This window comes from Tursiops truncatus, chromosome 18 (genome assembly GCF_011762595.2).
Source record: "Tursiops truncatus isolate mTurTru1 chromosome 18, mTurTru1.mat.Y, whole genome shotgun sequence".
Taxonomy (NCBI): Eukaryota; Metazoa; Chordata; class Mammalia; order Artiodactyla; family Delphinidae; genus Tursiops; species Tursiops truncatus.
In genome coordinates, this window is record NC_047051.1 from 68419622 (window position 1) to 68431808 (window position 12187).

Here is a 12187-nt window from a genome sequence, read left to right on the forward strand (position 1 = left end):
AGGTTATAAAGGTCCATCCTAGCTAATGAGACGCTGGTGGCAAACGACAGAAGGATGGCACTTTCTAAAATAATGTAAAAGGTTTAATTATTTTATTCTGACATTTCTCTACGTATTCAGCCTAGCAGGAATGATAATGTATTTTTGTTCAATTTCAGGGCTCAAATTAGAGAAATCTCAGTAGACGGAGTGATGCTTTTGAAACGCACCGCTCTTTGTTTTGATTTCATCTGATGTGATGTAAAGGTCACTGCCTTTTGAAGGAAGCTTTCTTTAGTGGAGCTGAATGGTGTAGACGAAGTCAAAATAAGAGTGAATTTAATAGCAACCCTGGATTTTATCATTTAGGTGGTGGGCCATCCTCTCTCACAACGCTCTCCAGATAAGTCTGGCCCATTAGTGCCAAATGAGTCACCTGCGTTTAAGCTTGTGACACTATTCTCAAGTTCTGTAAAAATGCCCTACTTGTGTTTCTCATCAAAAGTGTTCCCATATAGATCCAGAAGTTCATTTCAATTTTCAAAGCAGACAAGTAATTTCAAAAAATAAGTAGAAGAATACAAATTAAACATGATTATGTGTAGAAATCATTTGTGGACTTGAACTTCCTGTTCATAGGGAGGTATACAGCACACTCTTCGCTGGAATAATGCCGACCCTGTTTCAAATGAAAGATGGATATTTGGAAATGTGGGTCCCCTGAGAATTGAGACCCTTGGTAACCCCACAGCTTAATTATCAATACTAAGCATCAAGACCTCTCCATCAACATGACTTGAATATTCATTCCAGGAAATGAATGTCCAGGAATTTAAGGCCTTAACCATAAGTACTTTCATTGTTAGCTTCAGGAACTTTCCAAAAATCCACTCATCCGAGCTACAGAGTAACGGGCCATTTCCTTTCTCTAGACGACAACAGGTCATCAACTGGACAAACCAATTACGTCAGATTAACTGGTTCTCATCAAAACTTGGGCCAAGACACTGCCCAGGTAGGCATCAATCCTAAATATTTTAAGAATGCTGTTTCTAAAAATTAGTTGTATTTATTTTTTAAAGGTAATACATATATATGGTTAAAAATTCAAAAGGCATAGAATAGAACAGATTTCTGGAGTAGAGACGGCAGCCCAGAGTCACCATTTATTTTCCCTCTTCTCAGAATCACCCCAAATCAAGAAGGTAAGTGAAAATCAGAAGTACAAACTCCATCTCAATAGCTGATGACTGAACTGTCATGCTGTAGAGGGTGGAAAGAGCATTGAAGGCAGTGGAGAGATGAAGGTGTGTCACCTCTTCCTGTCCCCCACCCTGGGTGCTGCCCTCCCCCGAATAGTAATGGTTACCTGTCGATAATAACAAGTACTTGTTACTTGTTATTGTTACTTGTTACCTGAAGAGTCCTAAACTCTTTTTTTTTTAAATTGAGGTGTAACTGACATATGACATTAGTTTCAGGTATACAACATAATGATTCAGTATTCGTACATGTTGCAAAATGACCTAAACTCTTATTTGAAGAATTCTGCCCAATCTCAACCAGACCTCCCCACTAAAAACAATTAAACTCAAACTCCCAACCTTGTGAGTATCCACCCCTGACCTATCCCTTCTGAGACATTATTAAGACTGCTGAACTGGTGGCTTCCCTCACATCATAAGTATCAACATTTCACTTTGCTTCATCAACAGATCATTCAGATGACCCTTTGGGGCAGTCCACACCACAAAGGCAGATGAGAAAACGGAGGCTCGGATAAGTGAGTAGCTTAAGGTTATAGAAGAGCAGAGCCAGACGCTGGTCCAGGCCTCCTAACACTAAGTCCAGTATCCTGTGTTACACCTGGGGGACCCTGAAGATCATCTCCTCCAAACTTTAAACTTAAATAATTTCCCTGTTTATACAACAGTCCTCCAGATACCTTACATCTGGGATGTGTTTTGTATTATTTTCCCCAAATATTTGTTATTTTTTAAAAAGTTATTTCTAAGACACTAATATGTGACTAATGCCCACCAGTGATGGACTTGCCCAGATGTTCCAGCTCGGGTCTTCTTTCCATGCCTCCCTTGGGAGGAACCTCTTAGATGAAACTAAAGACTATAAGTCTATGAAAACAAAACACTTAGGAAAATCAAGAGTGACAGAAACAAGTCTCCACCGGACCTCCCTTTTGTATCAAGGCAGCCCTATCTATTAAGATACCGAGTCTGCACTTCCTGGTCTTAAAGTTCTTTCCTTCTTTCAAAGCCTCCTTTCAAAATGCAGGTGGTCAAGGGAGAGGTGACTTCTCCCCAAGCTTTACTGAGGTATAACTGACAAATAACATTGTGTACATTTAAGGGGTACAACACGATTTGATATTCATATATATTGTGAAATGAGTACCACAGTAAAGTTAATTAACACGTCCATCTCCTCGGTTACTGTGTTTTGTACTGTTTTTGTGTTTGTGTGTGTGTGTGTGTGTGGTGTGTGTGTGTGTGTGTGTGGTGTGTGTGTGTGTGTGTGTGTGTGTGTGTGTGTGTGTGTGTGTGTGTATGTGGTGAGCACACAAGATCTACTCTCTTAGCAAATTTTAAGTGTACAATCCAATATTATTAACTTCAGTCACCATGCTGGACATTAGATCTCCAGAACTTAAAACTGGAAACGTGTATCCTTTGACCAACATCCCCTCATCTCTCCTACCTCCCAGCCTCTGGCAATTCCCAATCTCCTCTCTGTTTCTTGCAGTTTGACTTTGTTTTTAGATTCCACGTGTAAGTGACATCATATAGTATTTGTCTTTCCGCTTCTAAGTCACCTGGCAGAACTTCCTTAACAGAGAGAAGGGGGAGGCCTGGGGGAGGAGAGGGTCGGTGGGAGCCTGGAGACCCTGGGAGAGTGCTAGAAACCTTCCTTCCTCTCCAATTTGTGTAGGGCTATTTGAACCATTGGCCCCAGGTGACTGTAAATGTTTTCCTTTTCTTTTTAATTTCTCTTCTCTTTTTTTTTTTTTCTTTTTTAGTTGTTGTTTCTGCTCAGGTACTCATAAATTTTCTCTTTTTAAAACCACTTCTGTACTTTTAAAAATCAACAACTAAATGTTCCACGCATAATGTCAATTAGCAGTAAAGGATGTATTTTCTAGCATTATTGTATATGTGCTTTAATATAACTTGGAGAAAATACTGGGGCGTCTCATCCATCCAGTCCATTCAACGTTATGACCCTGCGCACCCACTAAGTGAGTTTTTATTGCCAAACCAATCAGCGAATCTGTCAGAAGTCTGATCGTTATTTTTCAATTCAAATAACATGTTAACACAGGTCCCTGTGACATCCATGTATTGCTAAGGCCTAACTCTAAGGCAGATGAAGTCTTGGAAGGAAGTTTTCCAAAAATCTGTCGGTTGGATGGACAATAACGTGCTGCCGATGGGGCCCTCGTTCTGGGAAAGCCATGTGGGAACAGCCCCTGTGTTCGGCCACCCAGAGGACTGGACATCTCAGACCAGTGCACCCTAGAGCTTCACCTTTCTTTTGGGTGGATGGGAGCACCACCTTTCTTTTGTAAACTGGGAGAAGGTGGGTAGGAAAGGTGGTGGAAGAGGGAAAGTGGAAGGGCAAGTTTAAGAAAGAGTTCACAGGAACGGGGGTGTATGGGGGTCACCTCCTTCCAAGGGTCCCTGTCTACCTCTGCTCTGAAGGTCTCTGGGAACCTCTAGGGCACCTTCTGGAAACGTATTCTGGGCAGGTCAGTAAGGTCACTTGATTCCTAATCTGGCAGGTAGACTCTGGATATTAGGATCTCCTCGTGGGTGGTTTCTGGGTCCTGGGGGTGAACCAGAAATCCAGCACCCAGCTCATGACCTGTTTTGTGTGAGCAGGGAGAGTCTTCAAGACCCTAGGGACTGACTGTGCCATTAACGTGTCTAGTACAATTCCAGCTGGATAAAGAACCTGGAGGACCACGTAGTGTTTGAGGCCAGACTCGTGGTGTTATCTGATGGTAACGCCAGGATTGAGCCAGTTGGAAGCAAACTGAAGTTGGTTCACAGGTGGTTATATTTGCTTAGAAGCTCTCCTTTCTCTATTTCAATGAGACCTTTCAGTTTCATCTCATCATATTCTTCGGTGATAACATCTAAGCCCCAGAAATATTTATTCTCGTCTCATAGAAGGGACTCCAACACACACTCAACTGTATGCATGAATCGTCAGCCAACATAAAGAATAAATACACAGAATTCTGTCTCGATGAGTTAGGATTGTGTCTAGCATACAAATTTCAGGTAGTGTTACAAAGTCAAAATAGTTTCTCAAATCATATCTATTAGCCTTATTTCCTCATTCCAGTTATCCAAGTTATAGTGATAGAAATTCTCGCAAAATGCTTCCATGACTACTCTTAATAACTCAGGTGGAGTAGAAGAGGATCAAACTCCTTCCCTTTAGCACAGTTTGGACAGGGCTTCCTACTACGAATTTATCTATTAACCTTGTCAGCCATTCCACCTCCAGCTCCAATATTTAGGTGTATTTCTTATACATGTCTATGTAATACAGGAACGAATAAATTATATTCCAAATACTTATGCATTTTTATAATGGTCATGTTACTTTATATTAAAACATAGTCTTATAAAACATAAAACACAGTCTTATAAAACATAGTCTTATAAAACATAGTCTTATAAAATACCCTTAAGTAGCTAGCTTAATTTTCCTTTCTGACACTTCAAGGCAGATTTTAGAAAGCAGCATTAAAATTATGTGCTTATGCTTATTTTATAAGCATTCTAAAATGGATATGCTTTTGATTCTTATAGATTTTAAATACATTTATTTTTAATAATTAAAAAGCTTTCCCTTTTACCATATTTCCCTTAGATTGTGATTTGTCCTTCAGAGATCACAAAAGACAAAATCTGTAAAAATAAAAGTTATTTTCATCTTTCTGTAAATGTTTATACTTATAATTTATGTTAAAGTGCATGAAAGAGAAAAAATGGCTGATTGCACTAATAAAACATTACTTTTTCAGGAGAGACGTTAATGATGTGTTTGACATTATTTTTAAGTACATAGTTACCCAAACCTACTCTGTAGCAGAAAGTATATATTGATACTCAGAAAATTACTTCATTATTTTAAAAAAAGCTCCTTTTTGCTTAACTTAATCCTATTTGTATTTAAATATGTATCAGTGTTAAACGATGTTACCTTAAAATTTTAGTGACTGCGGTCTCCTTTTCTAGAAGGTTCCTCGCCCTGATGCTGAAGACAGACTTGCGAAGCTGTAAAATCATGAGTGTGACTTTAGTTTCAGAATGTAAAGGGGAGAGGGAGGAGATATGGGGATATACGTATATGTATAGCTGATTCACTTTGTTATAAAGCAGAAACTAACACACCACTGTAAAGCAATTATACTCCAATAAAAATGTTAAAAATAAAAAAAAGAGTGTAAAGGGGAAATATACTGACAAATCATTACACACACAAAACAAAACACTATGAAAACAATACACATGAATTTTTTTCATCATGATTGATTCTATCGTTTAATTTTAATTTCTATCTTTACTTTTATTTGAATAGAACTGTAAACAAGCTTGTGAGGCCACGTGTCACAGCTTTGGGGGCGACACACTGGCTATGCTCGTTGGTAGTAATGTCTCCTTACATCCGAATAGGGTTTTCAGTTTCCAAAGAATTTAATGTTGCAATGACTACTGGACCCTTATAGCCGTCGTTTAGTAAAATATTGTCTAATCCACATTACATCTGATTCTGGGACCCAATACTAATCTGAATGATGAGTTTAAGAACTGTTTTGCCTATAGACATAGAGACAAATGAGACAAACTTTCAAGGTTTCTTCCTCCTTGGCGACGATGAAATTAACCCAGGAAAAAGGACTAAGAACTAAAAATCCTGGAGGCTGGCTACAAACCAGAAGATACACTCCACAGACTCAGCTCTGTACTGCTTGATAGTTACAGAAGATTGGTGACAGGTGTACAGGGATCCAGGGTGGGCAGGAAAAGGGCAGAGAAAGAAGAGAGACAACACCAGCCTGGGAAGATTCAATAACTAGGAAGTGTAGCTGCAGACCTCAGGTACTTAGACAATGTCCCATTCATTTTGATCAATAGATTAGACTAGATTTCCTGAGCACTTAGTATGATTTTAGTGACTATTGGAGAGTCATGAGATTATCAGTAAAAAGCAGGGTACAGTAGCGAGTAAAATGCTAGGTGCTATGCACCATAGAAAAGATAAGGGGGGCTGCAGGGCTCTGGGTCGGGGAGAGCTAGGTGTGTCTCAAATAGTTAGCAAAGACTTGATTGAAGAAGTCGTATTGGGCCTTGAAGGATAGTTAAGATTTCTACAAGCGAAGGAAGCAGTGGGTGAAGGACTAAAGCTGGAAATGTGCACAGGGCAGATTAACTTGGTGCAAACTACCTGTGCAAGTGCTGAGCTAGGCGGTCCTTTAAGCAAGGAGAATGGAGGAAACACTTTCAAACAAAGTTGAGGGAGGAAAATCAAGCAGGAGACAGAATAACTCCGTATTCAGAAAAAATAGAACATCCAGTTTCTCTTGAACAAGAGATGGGTAACTTGAGGTACAAAGTCACAGAGCTCCAATCTGCAAACAAACCTATAAACGAATGCTATAGTGTCAACCCATGTGGCCATACTGCCAGAGCTGGGAAAGTGCTGGTCATCACACCACAGCTGACAACCTACATAGCATCATCACTAGCAAGAGAACTTTCCTATTTCACAGCAAATCTGTAACGAAGGGAAGGATCACTGCACACACTGGCAATTTCCCTCACGTGAGGAGAGGTGGTACACTCTTTTGTTTCCAATAATGAAAAACTGAGCTGGTTTCATTACTCACTAGAACTCTTGGGAGAATAAATTAATGTGTAGATAAGGAAACTAGAATGGAAGTCATTTTTTTCTGTTTGAAATTATATTTTCAGGGTAACACACAAAAGGCTGTTTACCATGATCGAATCATGAAACTTTCTTACATCTTCTCTCCTCTGCTGACGAGTGACTTTGTGCGTTGATTGAACCTCCCCGAGGTGACAGCACATCTCCTGAGGAACATTGTTTAGAATCACTTTGGAGATAGAAGACTCAGCTGAAAGTGCTCACCAGTTATGAAAGGGCCCAGGCTACAGAGGCCCCGGGAAGGCAAGTTTCAGGAGAGAACTGTGGATCCTACTCTTGCTTCATCTTCAAAGGACAAAGACAGGCCTTAGCCGTCTTTCCCCTAGTGTAAGGAGATGGTCTGAACTCAATCACCCGGCTTCTGCCCCTGTAATTGGGCAGCTGACACTTAAAACAGTGTTCTTCACGTTGGGAAAAACCTTTGTGGACACTGGGGACAACATGTGTTGTATTGCTTCCAAATTACTTCTTGCACTGCACATGGTTTCTAAAGGGCTTCCAAATCTCCTTTGTCCTAAACTTGAACCAGGCAAAACAGAATATGCTATTAATCTGTACCAAGGAGTCCTTGAAAATTGCTTTTGTAACTAACAACAGAATAAGCAGAAGAATAAACACCGTAATAGAATAACTTCAATTCAGGTTTGGGATATTCTTGAAAGAAGAAAGGAGATATCTATAGCTATCTATCTACCTAATCTATCTACCTACCTACCTGTATTTGATAGCCTTGATATGTATTTAGAAACTGTTCTTTCTGCTGGTAAATAAAGAAGGCCTGTAGTGACTGTCTAGTTCTCCTATTTCTTTAGTAAAGCTTTGCGCAGTTCTTTCAGCCGACAGCACCAGCTACACTGCTCTGCAGTGCCCTCTTCTGGCTCCAGAAGATACTGACAGGACCTGAAATAATGATCAAAGCACTTAAGGAATTACAGCTTATGAAAGGTGTAACTGTTCATTCTGGATATAAACCTATCAGAAATGCAGGGCTTAAAAAAAGAAGGGTACGGGTGACATATTTACATAGCATTTGAATTGAAAAAAATAAAAGGTTAGTTGAAAAGCCTCTTTCTTTGGGTGATTTTATATTTGCAAACCTGATACATTCAGCTCCACAAGATAACTGTTCTGTGACTGAATTAATAATCAAAAACAAATACATTAAATTTAAATGTTCAAACAAAACATAAGTGATTTTTTTAAGTCTTAAAATTTTAATTTACAAGATTGTCCCAGAATTGTGCACTTGAACATGGAATTCAAGACCCTGGAACTTCAAATCATTTTGCATAGAGTTATCTGTGGTTGAATACATTGGAGCTGAAGGGCATAGCAATGGACGGGTCGAGCCAATTTTCTGGCACTGCCTTTAGGTGTTTTAATCTACAGGTTCCTCTTTTTTTCCCCTTTACAGTTGAAGATCCTGGGCCATTTGACCCATAGCTTCCTGGAGCCTGGTTTTGCTAAGTGTACATTCATGGTATAGTTCACCATGTTCTTCTGTCCTCTGTACTTTCTGCAAATTGGCAACTGGATTCTGAGTTTCATCACACTCAGGTTTGATCTGAATGCGCATCATGTCTGGTTGTCCCTCTTTTTGTGATGTTAACAGTACTGATATTCGTTGCTTAGATGATTGATTCACCCAGTTTGTAAAATTGTCATTTCTTTTTCATTTATTAGTTGGATTACTTTTATAATGAGGCACCTCCCCACATGTATTATTTGGTTACTCAGCAGTTCAATTCATAAGGAGAAGGCAAGATACATGCTTGATTCTTTACCTGTCTATAGGATAGCATTCCCTCCCTGATTCTCTTTTTCTTGTAACTTTTGTAGGGAACTTGACTTTGATGATTTTCAGTTGCTCATTTTCATGCAAAATTTGTTTTCCTGCATTTCCAATATTTCTCTCCTAACTTCAGAGCTTCCTCTTCTGTTAGAATACAGGGATCAAGTGTGGCAGCTTTCTTTCTGGGATTTCCTGGCTCTGCTTTCACTCCCCCCTGACACTACCAATTTTATCTGGATCTGCTCTTTCCTTTATCACTCTTGTTATTTTTGATTCCACTCCTGGATGTTTTCCTGTTTCTTTAATTAATTAATTTATTTTTGGCTGCGGGCTTCTCTAGTTGTGGCACACGGCTTAGATGTGGTATGTGGGATCTTAGTTCCCTGACCAGGGATCGAACCTGGGCCCCCTGCATTGGGAGCGTGGAGTCTTAACCAGTGGACCGCCAGGGAAGTCCCCTGGATATTTTTCTTTAGTGTAGAGGGAAGAGGGTGTTTGCCTGTTCCCAGAAACATGTGATGCCCTGCAACTAACCTTGGCTTCTTCCCTACAGTGCTGTGTGTTATTGACTGAATGTTTGTGTCCCCCCAAAATTCATATGTTGAAGCCCTAACCCCAGTGTGATGATATTAGGAGAGGAGCCTTTGGAAGGCAATTAGGTTCAGATGAGGTCATGAGGATAGAGCCCCTATGATGGGCTTCCTAAGAGGCAGCAAGTGTCCTGTTGCTGGCGATCAATAAACTGCTTCATAAAACCTTCCCTTTGCAAAAGAAGTACACATATGTTAAGCATTATTAATGAAATGGAGCAAGGGATGGCATTTTGCAGTGATGCATCTGCCCGAGCTAAGATAAAGCAGTGACAAAAGTTCACAGAAAATAAGACATGTCACACCAAAAGGTATTTAGATTTAATTACAAATGTAATTTGCAAAATGTTTAATTCAGAGAAAAAATCTGCTTTTATCTTTATTATCTCTTTCTTCCTGATGTTTTAGTGTTTTGTTGGTTGATATTTTTCTAATTACCTGAGTTGAATACTTGGAAGATTAATGTCAACATTTATTAAATATGCATTCAAGGCTATGATTTTTCCTCTAAAAATGCCTTTAGCTACTTCTCATAAGTTTGATATATATTATGTTCATTATTTTTCAGTTCTAGATACTTTTTATTTCCATTGTGGTGTCTTCTATACTCCTTCAGTTATTTGGAAGTGGTTTTAAAATTTTTAAATGTGTAGGTGATTTTTGTGGTTGCTATTTGGTTTCTAATTTTATGTTGGTCAAATAACTCCTTCTCTAAGATACTGATTTGGTTTATATTCAGAATTCCTTTGTGGTGTAGTAAGTGGTCATGTTCTATAAATCATTCATGTGTTCTTGAATCAGAATGTATATTCTTTAGTCATTGAATGAAGAATTGTATAAATGGCCATAACATGAAACTGGTAAACTGTATATTTCAAATCCTCTAAATCCTTATTGATTTCCTCAGCTGTTTGATCATGTGTTGAGGTACTATATTACATATTACATATCTTCAAATTAATCTTCATAGGTAGTATTATCTCTTTTTTACAGATGGGAAATCTGAGGTTCATAGAAATTAGGCTGTCTAAGGTTACCCAGATAATAAATTGCAGAATTATGATTAGAGTTCTGGATTGTACAGCTTTTCACTACATCATGATGTCTGTGTAAAATGTCACAGTATTTTAAAAGTATTTTAAAAAGCAGTATTAAAAAAAAGAAGTATAAAGAAAAGAATTTTCCAAGCTATACTGTAATAAAACATTGTCTGCTTGACTTGGAAGATTTGGTTTGCACATATAACATGCTCTTACTTCTCTCAACTCCTAATACAAAATCTAAACTAGCCAATTTTTTTCTTTGTTCTATATATCCATAACTGATTTTCAGAATAACAATGCTGAAGCATGAAAAGAGATCAATGACCTTTCTAACCCATTAGAGCCAGGATGGTTTATAGGATTTATATTTTACATTTATTGAATCCTTAAAATCAGGGATCCATCATAACTTTTAGTTAACCAGAACATTAATTCAATTTATTCAATCACCTGGGAGTAACCACAAACCTATCAGGGAATATTAGATTCTTTTGGGATGCTCCATGCTTAGATCTAAAGAACCATCTTTCACTCTAGTGATCTTCAAAATGAAGCCATTAATATTTATTTGAGAAAGAAAACCACAAACGTTATAAATATTCAACTAACTTTTCTGATTTGGAGTTGTTAACAGTACATTTCTGTTGCTAAGTGGGAAAAAGTTTGAGAGGCCTTATTTTTCTTTTCTCACTTTAAAAATATTAATAGATTGATATTAAGTGGGAGAGAATTTATAAAAACATATGACCATTAAGCCTCAAATCATGGTCCAGTGAACAAGGCTTGATGAATGTCATTTCTGCTGGAAAGGTATAGTGTAATTATTATAACGAGCCACTTTATTGAATAAGTCTCCCACATAAAACACAGTAATTGGAACTGAGCAATTACTTAAAATTACACACGTTGAAGGTGGTACCTCATTTATCTGTATTTGAATTTTTCATGCACCTGTGAACTGAAAATTAATCCCAAAGTGCATACGACAGATCCTGTGCATGGCAAGATGTTTCCATAAAATAAACTTTTTGCAGAACTGACATTATGCTTAGAAAGAAAGAATTTTAAAAACGTGATTAGTGTTGGCGGCAGCAAGATTAAAATAGTCCTATTACAATGTATATAAAGGTGAGTACCATTGTATTAGGAAGGTGTGTTAGGAAGGTTTGAAATATGTCTTAGAATGTGACTTTTGTAAAAAGGGAGTTTTAGATGATGGGTCAAGATTTCTGATCTTAAGTTATTTCAACATCATAAATTCTGAATCCTGAGAAAATACCAGGCAGGAAAGTTAAAAATATATATAAAGATGTACGTGTACAGGCACATATGCAGACATGTGCACACACACACACAAACCTCCCAAATCTTTACTCTTCCTTTGGGGTCCAGGGCACCCCATACATGTCAGTCCCTGCTCTGTGTGTGAAACATCTTTTTGTCTTTCTGTGAATTCCACTAGATCATAAACTCCATATGATAAGGATGGTGTATTCCTTGTCCACTACATTTTCTTCCAGTCTAGCACTGTGCATAGTTCAATTCTGAAATATATTGAAAGAATGAATAAATTTCTTAATATTAACAGATAGCTCTGTGTTCTACCTTTTTTTTTTTCTTATGAAGTGAATCCTTAAAATAACAGATGTGAAGCAGGTAAAACTTACAAAGGAGGACTGCTTATTTTGAAATGCCTCTATTCACTTGAGATATAGGACAGTCTTGTAAAACTAGAAACTAAATGATTGGAAACTTCATTGGCTTGGCTTTTTGGCACTTGAATTTTATGACTGTGCTTTAGTCAC

General features: G+C 38.1%; 1 protein-coding gene across 1 annotated transcript in view; it reads right to left on the minus strand.

The window, feature by feature from the left end:
• The window catches only part of NALCN (sodium leak channel, non-selective), a 279376-nt gene that overhangs the window by 62448 nt on the left and 204741 nt on the right, over positions 1-12187 (minus strand). Inside the window, exon 17 of the mRNA XM_033843681.2 lies at positions 5212-5285. Coding sequence (XP_033699572.1) covers positions 5212-5285 — 74 coding nt within the window. The remainder of the gene's footprint in view (positions 1-5211; positions 5286-12187) is intronic.